At 42.6% G+C, this 14015-nt stretch overlaps 1 protein-coding gene across 1 annotated transcript; it reads right to left on the reverse strand.

Moving 5' to 3' along the window:
- Positions 1 to 245: 245 nt before the first annotated feature.
- Positions 246 to 13241, reverse strand: LOC307265668 (WD repeat-containing protein 26). Its single transcript, XM_080047459.1, has 14 exons — positions 12616 to 13241; positions 10275 to 10374; positions 9788 to 9844; positions 8267 to 8403; positions 6935 to 7032; positions 6650 to 6806; positions 6153 to 6291; positions 5526 to 5666; positions 5028 to 5147; positions 4258 to 4403; positions 3690 to 3768; positions 3428 to 3557; positions 2947 to 3141; positions 246 to 2800 (listed from the first exon to the last, which is right to left on the reverse strand). Exons 1-14 carry the CDS (start codon positions 12918 to 12920, stop codon positions 2775 to 2777), a joined length of 1830 nt encoding a protein of 609 aa, XP_079903585.1. The 5' UTR covers positions 12921 to 13241; the 3' UTR covers positions 246 to 2774.
- Between the last annotated feature and the right edge of the window lie 774 nt (positions 13242 to 14015).

Consider the following 14015-nt stretch of genomic DNA (forward strand, 5'->3'; position numbering starts at 1 on the left):
AAACTCTTTAAAGGCGAGGTGTGGACAGTGGATTGTAACCTGATTTGATTGTAGGTAACACACCTCCTAAAAACCTCTTCCCACTCCATTTTGCAAGGGTGTTCCTGTGCATATTTATTTGTCATAGTAGTGGTAGAAAAATAAAATCAACTGAATACAAATAATTGAAAAACATATATATGTAAATTAAAACCAAAAAGGGGTTAATAATGATTAAAAGGGAAAAGAAAAAGGAGGACTCCAAATGTCTGGTTATATTTTAATATGATCATACAAGGGATAGAGGTCAACCAAAAATGATATAATGTGAACAAAAATTTTAAGTAACAAAAAAGTTCAATAAAAACAGACAGAAAAGCACTGATTTTAAACATGTTTTACTGTATATCAGTCTGTAGCAAATAGTCATTACAAACCCTGAAATAGGGAGGAAAAAAGATTTGAATGGCGCACTGACCACTAAAGAACTTGTCTGGAGAAAAAACGGGGCTTTAATGCTGAACTCTCTTAAGCTCCAAGAGTGGTACCCTCGAGGTGAGGCTGCTATGCCTTATATGCGCGAGGTTAAGTTTTTTTTTTTTTTTTTGTAACGTGTACGAGATAATCAGTCACTGCTTTAGGGTGCGTAGAGGCATAGCGAGGGCCTGATCCCTTTAAGCCATCTCTGCTTAGGGTTTTGAGTCTTAAGCCATCAGAACGGCAAGGGTGGCGACCATAAAACAAGGAGGACCTTATGGATTTAAGCCATTGCAGTGGGTGCAAGAGAGCAAAGGGACCACTCAAAGTACAGTCATACATACTGAGGGGTTTGTGTGCAACTGAATGAACAGGAAGGCAGTCTGTGTGTGTTTTTAGGATTGCAATGACACTCCCCGACAATGTTCTAAATACGACTGAGTGGTCTTGGTTATTGGTGCCTCTTCTCTCTTGACAACTAGTCCATTGATTACATTTGTTGACTTCCTGTATGAAATGACCCTTTGCTAATAGCGCAATACTTAACAGCTTTTTCTAAAACATGCCTTACTCAGATTGTTCCATTTTTTTTATTTTCCATTTCTTTTCCACCGCAAAGATGATTCGTCGCCAGTGACTCAGTGCCGTTTGATTGCCACGTGGTAATGAGGAAAAAAAAAAACACTCTTAATGTAAAAATTAACGCCCCGGATTAAAGAAAAAGGGTTTTTCTTTTACAAAATGGCTCTCAAGTATTCTCTGTTCCACAGATAAGAGGTCCCTATGGGGCTTTGGATAACTTAGAATTGGTTTAAAATCCTCTTTACAATTTCACTATGGGATTAGGAGAATAGGGGAGGGAGATGTTGGATCTTCTGCTGGTGTGAATTGGGCACACATAAAAAAAAAACACGCGCCAATTAAACTTGCACACAAAAATGTCAACTCGTACACTAATGTGTGCATGCATAATCGCTCACTCTCTCTCATACACACACACACACACACACACACACACACACACACACACACACACACACACACACACACACACACACACACACACACACACACACACACACACACACACACACACACACACACACACACACACACACACACAGAGGAGGGACAGCAGTCACCGGTGCACAATCAGAGTTGCACTGGAACTTGGTTTGAGGAAAGGTTGAACTTTATGTCCTGACAGAGGAAACCCCAACCTCACCAACAACGTCTGACCCACCCCCCCCTCGCCATTGATATGTGACCTGTGTATTAGCTCTGTCCGTCTCCTCTTAGGGCAGATGCAATGCGAGTTGTGCGGTAGCTAGCTCAACATAGGAGGCTGGGGGCTTGTGAAACATTACGGCGACTGTCCTTGTTAGAAGTTAAATTAAGGAATAAAAAGTTTGTTTTTCCTAATGTCGAGAAACAGAAAGTGGAATCTTCACGCTAAAGCTTTCCACGGGCACTACTCGAGCTAAGATTCACCTCTTAAATGAGAATTACGCTATGACTATCAATAAAAAAATTCCAACATTTAGCATAGCCTTTTTTTTTTTTTTTTGTTTTTTTTTTCATGTGTTCTCCGTCAGCTGGTCGGTCGGTGTTTTTAAACGGTGGATTCTTCCGGCGTTTGTCCAACAGATCGGATGCGGAGAATATAGCAAGAGAGTGGGGGAAGAGGAAAACATAAAACACAGTAGACTTGCTATATCCCCCTACCCGCCCATCCTCCCCCCAACACCCATGTCCATGGAGACATTATACAGGTGATGTGAGAGACAAACAGGCAGACAGGTGTAGTCCAACGAGTAGACGGCTGGCCTGCGGTGTCCGTCTGGAAGGAGGCTCCAAGCTCAAGGTGGAGGCACAGGGTTTCCTGGGAGAAACTCTGTGAGGACCGGGCATGGCTAGTGACCATGCAGCGAGCGTGATGGAGGGGCTGGGGTGGGGTGGGGAAGAAGGAGAACAGCCATTACAGCTTCACCAGTGGATGGCATTTTGTATACCCCTCTGGAGGCTGACTGCTTTGTTCCTCTGGGTCAGGATCAGGTTTTTGGATGAGGACCTGACATTTCAGAGTGTCCGTCATCAACTCCGCGCCATGTTTTGTTGAGGCCAGTCAGGAGAGATTTTTTTTTTCCCCTCACTTTTAGTTTTTTTCTCTTTTGTCTTGGTGGCGTTGTCGTTTTGCCGTTTCTTGACTTGCTTTAAGTCGGTGTTAGATTTGTATACGCCCGTTTCCGATTTTGTCTTATTGTGGGATTCTTGGATTGTTGTTCAAGAAGAGATGTCATCCGGTCCGTAAGTGACCATCAGCTGTCCATGTTACTGCAGTTTTCTGGAGGAGGAAAAAAGAGAGTGACTTTAATGTTAGTGGTTAAAAACCTAGAAAAATGATGGTGCAAGTAGATGCATTCCATGACTATTATTGAGCTAACAATGCTTACTTTCACTATAGTAAAGGAAACATATTCAGGAAATTACCGTTGAGTCCGTCAGCCTCTTGTGAGTCGAGGAAGGGTGCTGGACCCCAGACGCGTACTGTGCCGTCATCTGAGGCGGAAGCCAAGAGTCCCGGGATGACCGGGTTCCAGCTCACACAGTTAACGGTGCGTGTGTGTCCTGTTAGCTCAGCAATGGGAAGTTCACCTCGCCGGTGCCAGATGTACACTTTGTGGTCTGCAGAGAAGGGGGAGTTGTGAGAACACATGGATGATAATTACAGATTAGAGCAACAGGCAATAACAAAGGGATAACTTAGATCACACTAAAACATGAACATGTTACAACATACTGTGGGAAGACTGAACACAAACCAAACATGGCAAGCCCAGAAAGGTTCTCGACTCCCACAAATCCACATGAGATTAAAATTGTACTACTTTGTCACAAAGAACAAGACTCTGTCATAGACTTGATGTTATTCATTATCAACATTTTGCTCTGCAGTGTTCTCTGACCGTACCTTCGCTGCCACTGGCAATGAAGTCTTCGTTGTGTCCTCCGAAGCAGGAGTGGATTGTGTAGAAGCCCTGGGTCACGCCTTGGTACTTCCTCACCAGCACCCGGTCCTGAAGGTCCCACAGGTGCACTCCCTACACAGGAGTTTGTAGAACAATTCCCAGTGACTATCAAAATGCCCCTACAGAGTGCTTCTCAACATAAAGTGTCAAGAGAAAATCAATTTACACTTGTAATGGTGTTGTGGTTGGACAAAAAAAGCTTACCTGAGTTGCTACATTTAACAAAGCTAATCTTCCGTTCTTTGAAACAGTAAAAGACATGATAGGGTGATCCTCCTGAACTCTGTTGAAGATATATAAACAAAGACACAGCCAGTCAGGCTTTGTACTGAATAATGCAAATAGTCAGAGATCGGTGGCTAGAGGTTTAAAGGTGCAGTGTGTAGAATTTATTGGCATTTTTCAGAACAGACTTGGTAGAAATGGTATATAATATTCAAAAGTGTTTTATAAGTAGTGTATAACCGCTTGAAATCTAAGTTGTTTTTTCTTTTATTTCCTTAGAATGAGCCTTTTATATCTACATAAGAGCGGGGCTTGCCACCATGGAGGACGGCATTGTACATGTTCATGATTCTACAGTAGAACAGAATGGACAAACGTATTGCTTAACAAAGGCCACAAAATTGGTGGGGTTCCCTGCATTCTAGAACTTTCTGCACTAGAGGCCACTAAATAGTCAGATATAACACACTGCACCTATAATAATCCCACTAATGTAGCTGGCCTTCATGAAGTGTGCTGTACTTTCAACTGAGGATTTAACACGTACATGTTTCTGTCTGTGAGGTCCTCGAAGTTGTACCCCCGGATACGTTGGTGTGTGTCCGAGGCCAGCACTGCTCTGCCGTCGCCCAGGCACCACAGGCACTGCACTCTCACACCCTCCCAGGAGTCCAACAAGTTACCGTCCAGGTCCTGACAACACACACAGCAGCGAGAGATATCATCTCTCATTCTTAACAGGGGAATGAAAGCATGGCCATAAAAGGCGGCCTCTCTTTTTTGCTCAGCCACAAAGTAGAATCTGAGGACAATCTAACGTCAAATTGCATACCTTTGTCTTTCCTATCCCTTTAGAAGAATGTGAATACCAATGAAACAGATGTGCAATTGGGCATTTCTACTATAAATATCTTAGTCCCAAATAAAAACTACTACTAAAAAAAAACTACAAAGACCTGCTCTTAAACAAAAACACACAAAGACCCATGCATACACCTATAACATAATGGGATCATCGGGTTCATGGCTGGAAAAAACAACAAACAGGACGATCTGCCTGTATAAAAGGTCAGTGTGACACATAACTGCTGTTTAACATACAGTATACCATAACATAACATGCAGCGCCTCCAAAACACACCAGGAATCCAGCGTTGATTGAAAACGGATAATGAATGCAAAGATGATACATAATTCTTAAGGGAAAAAATTACCATTAAATATTGATCATATTTACTCTCACAAACACAAACCCATTCAAAACAAAACTGTTTGCTGAAACTAAAGCGGGAATAAACCCCTCCTCCATCCACTTACACACTGATAAAACTGTCCCCTCTGTCCTCCTGTAACAAAGCGCTTGCCATCGGGGTTCCAGGCCACACTGGTCAGACTGTCTTCGTGGGACTGGGACATTTTGGTCCGCAGCTCCCCCGTCTGGTCATCAAGGAGATTGGCGTGGAGACCGAGGGAAAAACAGAGGAGAGAAAAAATAAAGGGGGGGAGGGGTGGGGGGAGACAGCAAGAAGAAACATTTGAAGGGGGGAAGGGTGGATAAAAGCAAAAGAAAGGGGAGGGGATGGTAGAGGAGAGGTCATTGAGTACACACAGCCTACACAGTATCTATGGGACGGCTGAAGGAATGTCTTTCTCTTCTACTTGTGTTGACTGAATTTTTAATGAGATCCCTCACGTCTTCATCTCAATCTATTCTTTTTACACATTTTCCTCATCATCATCATGTTCACATGAAAAAAATTAAATAAAAAATGGGTCTAGCATATTGAAGAGAAAGATCAAAACAATGGCGGTTACCTGGACATTCCAGAGCCACAGTTCGGAGCAGTCGTCGGGTCCACAGGCGATCAGGTAGGTGTCATCCGGGCTCCAGGCTAAGTAGGAGACACCGTACGCGTGGCCCTCCAGGGTTCGCAGCAGCTTCAACTGGTGGCTCTCCTTCACCCAGAAAAGGTTGACAAGTCATTTAAATTTCACACAAAATTAAAATACATTTTCCTCATCCCAGGTCCTGAAGGTGCACTTTATTAAAAAAAGGTATTTAAAAAAAAGTCAACATGAAGAAAAGCCACTTCTGTGACTAGCTTGTGTTTGTCCAAGGGTTCTTGTTTAGTAGAAAAAAGATAAACAGGCTTTCCACTTTATATAAAAATAGACACCAATGCTGCTTCCCCTTACATAAACAGGAACAACCAAATTTAATTGTGAAGGATACAATGAAGATTACCATATGTTTTCTCAATAAGGAGACAGGAAATAAAAGAGTTGTTATTATAGTCATTATTTACCGCAAGATAAAAAATATAAAATGTCTGTTAATGTAGCGATTCCGACCACTACATTCCTGCGAGGTAATTTGAGCTTTGGACTTAGTCATAGAAAAAGGAGGTAATGTGTGTTTAGTTAGGCATGTGTCACACTCACCGGGTCAACTTGCCAAACTATGACAGTAGTGTCTTTGGAGCCAGTGGCTAGCTTGGTGCCGTCATTTGAGAATTTGCAGAACCACACCTCGTTACAGTGCTCTGTCAGAATCTGTTGGGTGTAACAGGGGAACTGCTTCCTGCGACATGGAGAAAGAGCAAAGGCTAAAATCAGTAGGTCTTCTATCCCTATACTGTCTATACCTCAACACGTTGAATCACAGTCAAAATCAAATTTACAAAAAAATTAATAAGACAAGGATAGGAGGGAGAACAATGAGCTGCAGCCATATTAGAGTAAGGTACCAGGGGAAAGACATAAAAGAGTGGGTTAATGAGTAAAGACTTCTGACGGAGGAAAGAATTTGGATAGGTAAAGAGAGGCTTTCAGTACATGTGCCTCACCATTTTAGTAAGCTGGAGGTCAACTGAGACATAAATATCAGAAGCTGGAGTATCATAACACCGGACAGTGTGCTAGTTTTGCTGCAAACCCACCTGCTGCAGACGTGGTCTAGGAGGAGAGAGACTGAGTCCAGACTACTGTCCAGCTTGGTGTTGTGATAGAGGCAGCGGTCCCTCTGCAGCTCCACCGCTTGCCGCAGCAGGGTCTGCATCCGTCGAGGGGGCAGCATCACAGAAGGTGGTAGGTAGGCTACAATGGAAGAGATCAAAATCAAAACAACTTGACCTTTGCATATGGGTTGTGTGTGTGTGTGTGTGCAGTGGTGGAATAGTCATGCATTGCGTAAGTTAGTGTATGGACATGTTTGTTTTTCTCACTCTGTAATTTGTCCAGCAGTCGGCAGCGTGAGGCTGTGCCCTTGCCCTCCCACTCTGCCTTGGCCCTCAGGTCCTCAGCATGGCTGCACATTAGGTACCTGCAGGGAGACAAAAGGCACACAGCTCAAGCTAAACAAAATATGAAAAGGGAAACCAATTGAACACAGTAGAATTTACAAAATAGAAACAACGACGAAGATACGTAAGACCAGCAGGAGCACAAAATAGTGATCAGTATAGTGGTAAAGGGACATTATACTAATACTGTAGTAGCACACTTCTTACCAACACTACAACTGGTACATATTTAATGCAAAGTGAAAACAGAGGTTCAAAGATCTTTACATGTGACAATCAGCGTAGGCTTTAGAGACTTAAATGAGGAAACACAGTGCCCGTTTCGCAGACATGGATTAAGCCTAGTTCTGGACTAAATTATACTTTTAATGGACAATCATCATTCAAAATTCCATTTAGTCCAGGCACAAACCATGTCTGTGAAACTGGCCCACAGTGTATTTAATGGCAGTATTGTTTGAGCTGACAGAAAAGTCACGACAGAGTCAAGGACACACTTGGATACAGCCGACTGATTGAGCCAAGACAAGTGACGGATCAATACATTATTGTGTGTTTTGACTGACAGACTGTTAGGGCGAACAGGCTTGTAGGCAGTGTATAGTGATCAATGCACACATATTGATTCAGTAAGAGGAATACATTTGCTGAGAGCAGGGGCACTGTGCATTGATCAGACGGTCCAATAGGTACTGACAACAATATAGTGTATGTCAGAGAAACTAATTTGTAGTATATTATGTATTTTGGAGATTCAACTCGATGACAAACTAAAAATCATTGAGATGTATTGATCAAGGCCATTGATTTTAGCATGCTGTGAGAGCGATCTACATTGGTGTGTTTAAGGACTAAAAACAACAACAGGTGAATACTGAAACTAGCTTTTAAAAAGGCCCAATGATTACTGCCTACAGTCATGTTCTCCCTAGCTATTCAAAATGAATACAGATCCTATCCACAACTTGTATATGTTCTAATGTAAACTGAGAAATAGCAGCTGTGTAACAAAATTGAACTGCTATAGAAAAGCTGTCAGACATTTACCATACTTTATCATTTCATTGTGGATTTGACCGGTTAAAACCTGTCCCGTTACTCGAGGAATCAGTTCAGTAAGTTCCGTTGACTAACCAGCTCACCACAGAGCTACATTGGTAAATAGCTGCGTGTAGGCTTGTGTACTTGTGTAGATGGGGTGAACTGTGTGATGAGTGCCATGAGACAAGATGCAATATTTAACGTCTTCAGTACCCGCTTAGTACGTGGATGCGATCTGTGTTGTACTTGAGTGGCGTCAGCTCTCCCCGGAGCACCTGCAGAGCCTCCAGGACTTTGCCGTCCTCCAGATACTCTAGGTACTTCTGCTGCAGCAGCAGGAACTTCATACGCTGTGCAGAACAGAGACATAGGTACAGAGAAGTGATTTTATATAAACTGAAAATAAAAGTAGAGAGGAAAAGAAATAAAGAGAAAAGAATGACAAAAAAACTACTTTGTCAGAAATAAAATTACAATTAAAAAAAATTCACATATGAAATGTATTCCCTTTATTATTTGCCTTAAAACATAAATTGGTGGTAGCGTATTGCAAGGCAGATTTTTTTTCATTAACACACACACACACACACACACACACACACACATATATATATATATATATATATATATATATATATATATATATATATATATATATATATATATATATATATATATATACACACACACACACACACACACACACACACACACACACACACACACACACACACACACATATATATATATATATATATATATATATATACACACACACACACACACACATATATATATATATATAATATATATATATATATATATATATATATATATATATATATAGATATATATACATAGATATATATATAGATGTGCCCAAAGAATAAATGATAATGACATGATTAATAGCCTCCTTCAAATAAAAAATGGCACCACTGCTGCTGGTCAAAGTTAACAGTTGTGTTAAGTAGGAGTCTCTGCCTTATCTTAGGTATGCAGTAGGAGCTAGCAGCCCTGCCAACGGGTGCAGGCATAGTTAACTACACATAAATTGACGAAAACATCCACCCACAAAAGTCTGCAAATAATGAGTGAAAACAACACACAGACATCTCCTAACTCTCTGACGAGGCCTAGGATAGAGCAAACTGCCCCCTAGAACTGCAGTTGAAGTCCTGTTGACAATGAAAACACCAACCTGCTACACCTCAAGACCTAAAATGGCAGTACATAGTAGAGCTGAAAACAAGCAGCCTAGACCATTATCTTCCTAACCCAACTGGCAATGGAAGTCAAGACAGACTTCTGACAAATAGCGGCAGGCACTCTGCTGGGGCACGAGTGGCCATTTTTAAAGCTCACCTTGTCTGCTAATGTTAGCTGGGTAAATCAACTCTTTGAATAAAAAAAAAACTGGCCTATGTTGAGTGTATTAGTTTTAAATCAATGAAGTAAAAAGATAGAAGAACAGAAAATAAAACACGCTTGTCAAACCCCAGTTTGCTTTTTAACAGCAGTATCATGCATGTATATCCTAAATCTAATGTGCTGTCCCAATCCTGCGGCTTCACTTTCCGAGGCGGCATCCAGAACATTTTTAGCTTTCAGTGTTCCAAAACAAGAACCTGCAGCCCTGCATTTTAAATGGTACCATTCTAGAACCTCCAGTTGTGCCTCCTAACTGACCGGCCGTCATTCAGTGCAGTTCAGGTTTGGGCAAGGGGAGCTTACCACAATAGCATTGGGAGAATGCATCAGTGCTCTCAGCTCATTGAGATCATTCTCAGCCTGGACCAAAACAAAGGGAGGGTGATTGAGGGGAGAGACAGCGAGAGAGGGAGAGAGATAAAAAGGTTAGCTCAGCAGTTTCAATGCATGCACAGAAAAACTAAAATAATAATAATCACATGAGCAGTAATACACATCTTATGGTCACTTTCTTGTAAGCTGCGTAAACTGTGGTTTTAACAATGGAGCTGTGTGTTTTTAATCATAGGGATAAAAAGGCATTTATTCCCCAGGCTTCCTAACAGGAATCATATTTCATGTTTTTGTCATATAAGATGATCTGCAAAGGATGTGTGCGGCTGCTCATTTCTTAACCGCACAAGATCTTGATCTGAAAGTACATTATGCACAACAGATCACTAGAAAGGTTTCCCTGCCAATCAGAAGTATTGCTCTAATGTAACCATGGTAACCTAAACCCAAGACCCACCTTGTCCCACTCCCCCTCCATGACATGGTTGCGGAACCTGGTAGCTGAGGAGTTTTCCAGTCTGCAGCCCGATTCCTGCATCAGCAGGTCCACTGTCTGACTATGGAGACACAGAGAAAGAGAGGCAGCCTGAGTTAGGCTGACATATAGACACAAGACAGATGGAATATAAGAAGGGACTGGAGCTGATCACTTTGATAGGTTTCTAGAAATAACAAACTACATTTTTTATTTTATTTTTAAGATATTTTTTATGGCATTTTTATGCTTTATTGATAGTGTAGAGACAGAGTTGAAATGGGGCAGAGAGGGGAGTGACATGCAGAGAACGACCGCGGGCTGGAATCGAACCCGGGTCCGCTGCTGGCCGAGGCCCATGGGGGGGGACGCCTTACCAACTGAGCTAAAGGCGCCCCCAACAAACTACATTTAAGAATTGTGCACAAAGATAAACTTTAGAGCACCAGTCAGCTCAGTATGGCGTTGCAAAGTTAGTAAATGATTTAATGAAGCAGCCCTTTTGGGCAGATTATCCAGCTTTTCTTAATGATCTAATCACCTGTGGCATTTCAGTTGGTGGACTGGGCTGTGTTTAAATAAGTGAGTGGGACACCAATTTCAGCAACATGGACAATATCAATGCCATTTGCCAGCAATGGAATAGCATCAAGGAAATGTTATGGTTGTGTCACCAGAGCATTTTTTTTTTGTGGACAGTAGGAGGTTCACCAACATGAACCGAGCATCCACTCACTGCAGTTGACATCATCCTCTCAGTCTGTGAACCGTGAACTGTAACCATCTGTCCAAACACCCACCGCTCTGCTAAAACACACTCCACCACCACAAACAGATCTGTTGGGATGTGTGCCATGATGAACGGGGGTTGGGGATGGGGGTTGGCTGACACCTTCAGCATTATGACATCATTCTCAGGTATCAATGGAGTGGCGCAGCAGCTCTGTGTATACATAGCCTCTCACCTAGCTGAGCTGCTACACTGATTTTTCTTGCATGTCCCCGGTTTACGTGTAGGGACTCCTTTGCATACCAGGCAATGCCATGTCTCCCCCTGACCCTCCTCTCTCTGTAAACATTACCATGTTGGACTGTCTATTACAATGCCTTGTAATGGCAGCAACAAACATTCTGGATACCACAGATCTGCAGATGTCGAGCAATCCAACAGTGACTACCACAGCCAGGAGAGGGATAGACATGCATTTCTTAAAAAAAACCCTACTATGCTATAATTAGATTCAAACGGGCTTCCATCAAAAAGAGCTGATAGAAGGCGCATTCTTCAGCCGCCTTGATACCAACAGATTTTCTTCAATTCAAGTTCAACTATCGCCCTCAGTATTGACTGCTGTCTTTGAATAAATACATGCCCCAATACTCGCACGTCACTGTTTGTGACCGAGTGTTGACACATTGCTCTGACACGGTGACACAAAGACTAAGATACTTATCTACGACGAAATCTATCATGCTTATTAGGTGGCTGTTTAAAATGGGGATTTATTTGATAGAGAACGGCTCACGCCGTGCAAAGGGTGCGCTCAGAATACCAAAATAACCAGGACAGTTTTCATAACCATGCCAGTTATAACAATGTGGCCGATCTATTTCCTTCTACAACACCTTTTAAATCAAGTTATTTTCTAAGATCCAGCAGAGCTTACAAATAAAGAAATCCACCAAACATACTGGCAAAAAACTACGTTGACAACCAGCATATTTTTCCCCCAATAGCCTCGATACGCAAACATGTCAAATGCGAACTTGATAATCCTGCTTTTGCACTCAATACAATAAAATAAATCGATATTGTCCATCATCTTTACAGTGATTACATGCATGGAAACCATAAAAAGTGAACGGATGTTGTTTTCTCAGAATAAACGTTATTAACGGTTGATGATGTAATGCCTTTGATCAGTGCGGAATCTTTAACGTTCATTATCGCTTCATGCCGCTCCTCGCGTATGAAACATACCACCACAGACGTGTAGAGCAGACACATGTCATAGTGTGTTTTATGTTTTAGAAAAGCTTTATTGTCAGTACACACGATCACAGCAACGCAGGCTAGTGCTGTTAGCTATGAGGCTAAATGTTATTGTGCAAGATGGACCCCTTCTTTCTAGCGACAGCCGAGCTCAGAGGCTAACTACCCCATCCCCCCATGTTTGTGTCTGTCAGGCGCACGAATAGTGCCTGTACCAGCTGCTATTTAGCACTTCAGTGCAATACACCAGTCGTGTAGATTACACTTAATATGTTCAACTCCAACGCTTGAGGAATTTGCGGAGTTTTCCTCGACTTTGAATAAACTTACTTCAGCCCTAGTCCGTGGAGATGTTGCCCTATTAATCGTATGACATCTTCCTCCGCCTGCGATAGTCGTTTTTTCTTTTTCAACGAGCCGACCTCCGAGCTCGAAGCCGTAGAGGTAGCCGAAGTCCCCGAACCGGGCCCGGCTGAAGAGCCGTTACTGGTACCGACACTGTTCCCGTTGTCTGTGGCGGAGAGAAGCCCGTTGGAGTGGGTTCCGCCGGCCGAGGATGACTCCCCGTTTTGTGCGCTGTTCAGACAGGATTGTTCCGAGGATTCTTGTCCCTGTCCTGCTCCGTTTGCCTGCATACTGCTGCTGCTGAGGTTGTTGACTACACTTCGGTTAAAGTGGATAGTAGAGGTGGCTTGAGAGAGTGGAGAGTGTGTAGCAAGTCCCAAGGCAACTCCGGACAGGCCTGTTACAACTGCTGAAGCCCCGGGCTCTCCTGCTCCCTCCGCCGCCGAGGCTCGGTGCTTCTTCCGCGGGGGCGGAGACGCTCCGCCGGTGTCCGAGTCGGAGGAGGAGGAAGCGGAGGCCAGAGTTTCCTCACCGAGAGCGGCCGTGGTTAGAAGCCGGCGGAGCTCCGGGTGGGAAATAAGGTTGAAGCTTCCAGGTTTGAGGCCTCGTTGTCGGGCTCAGAGCGGACTGTCACTGTAGGAGCGCTGTCAGTTCGCCCGTTTTTGTTGTTGTTTCTCTCTAAACAGCTGCAGCTCTAATGGAGTCCTGACGTCCTGACGTCACCGGAAATTCCTACACTACCAGGCTTCCGGGTAGAATTATAATCCAAGGGTGTCCTATTTAGCGTAACAATGAACTGACAACAATAATACATCACATTACAACTAATTTGAATGTCTCTCGAGATTTGACTTTGATTTTAATATATCCTGGATTTCAAATTAGCATAGTGCACACACAAACCTCATATTGTTTCTCCACAGTGTCCACCTGTATCATTTAACTAAACAACATAATTAACTTGGTCCCCGCGTAATCATCTCTTAGAAAAGGCCTATTCTGAAAGGATATTGATAAAAGTTTACTTGATTCGACCATTAGCATACATGGAAAATATTAGACACATGGTTATGTAATGTTACCTATGTATTTAAATATAGGCCTATCATGGAGTGTAAGGTGACATACATAGGCCTATATAAATACAGATAGGCTACATTCCAATCACTTTAAAAAACAACTTAATAATGAGCATCGTCATCATTATTGAATTTATTCAACTGAAATCTATGACTTAATTCAATGACCTAATTCAACCTTTTTTCACAGCAGACATTTTACTGAGGTGTGAAATTGGAGGCTCATTTCTGCATGTGCAGATGATGTGTGTAGAATCCAATTCAAGCACTGATCTTGTTGCATCTCAACAATCTCAAAACATAGTG

This window comes from Ammodytes marinus, assembly GCF_949987685.1.
Source record: "Ammodytes marinus genome assembly, chromosome: 19".
In the NCBI taxonomy this organism is placed as follows: Eukaryota; Metazoa; Chordata; class Actinopteri; order Uranoscopiformes; family Ammodytidae; genus Ammodytes; species Ammodytes marinus.

Coding starts and splice junctions, on each gene's coding strand:
- LOC307265668 (XM_080047459.1), bottom strand. CDS start 12,920: ATGCAGGCAAACGGAGCAGGACAGGGACAAGAATCCTCGGAACAATCC. Junction 7,033..8,266: donor CGCATCCACGTACTAAGCGG/GTACTGAAGACG, acceptor GTCTCCCTGCAG/GTACCTAATGTGCAGCCATG. Junction 6,292..6,649: donor CTAGACCACGTCTGCAGCAG/GTGGGTTTGCAG, acceptor TCCATGTCGCAG/GAAGCAGTTCCCCTGTTACA.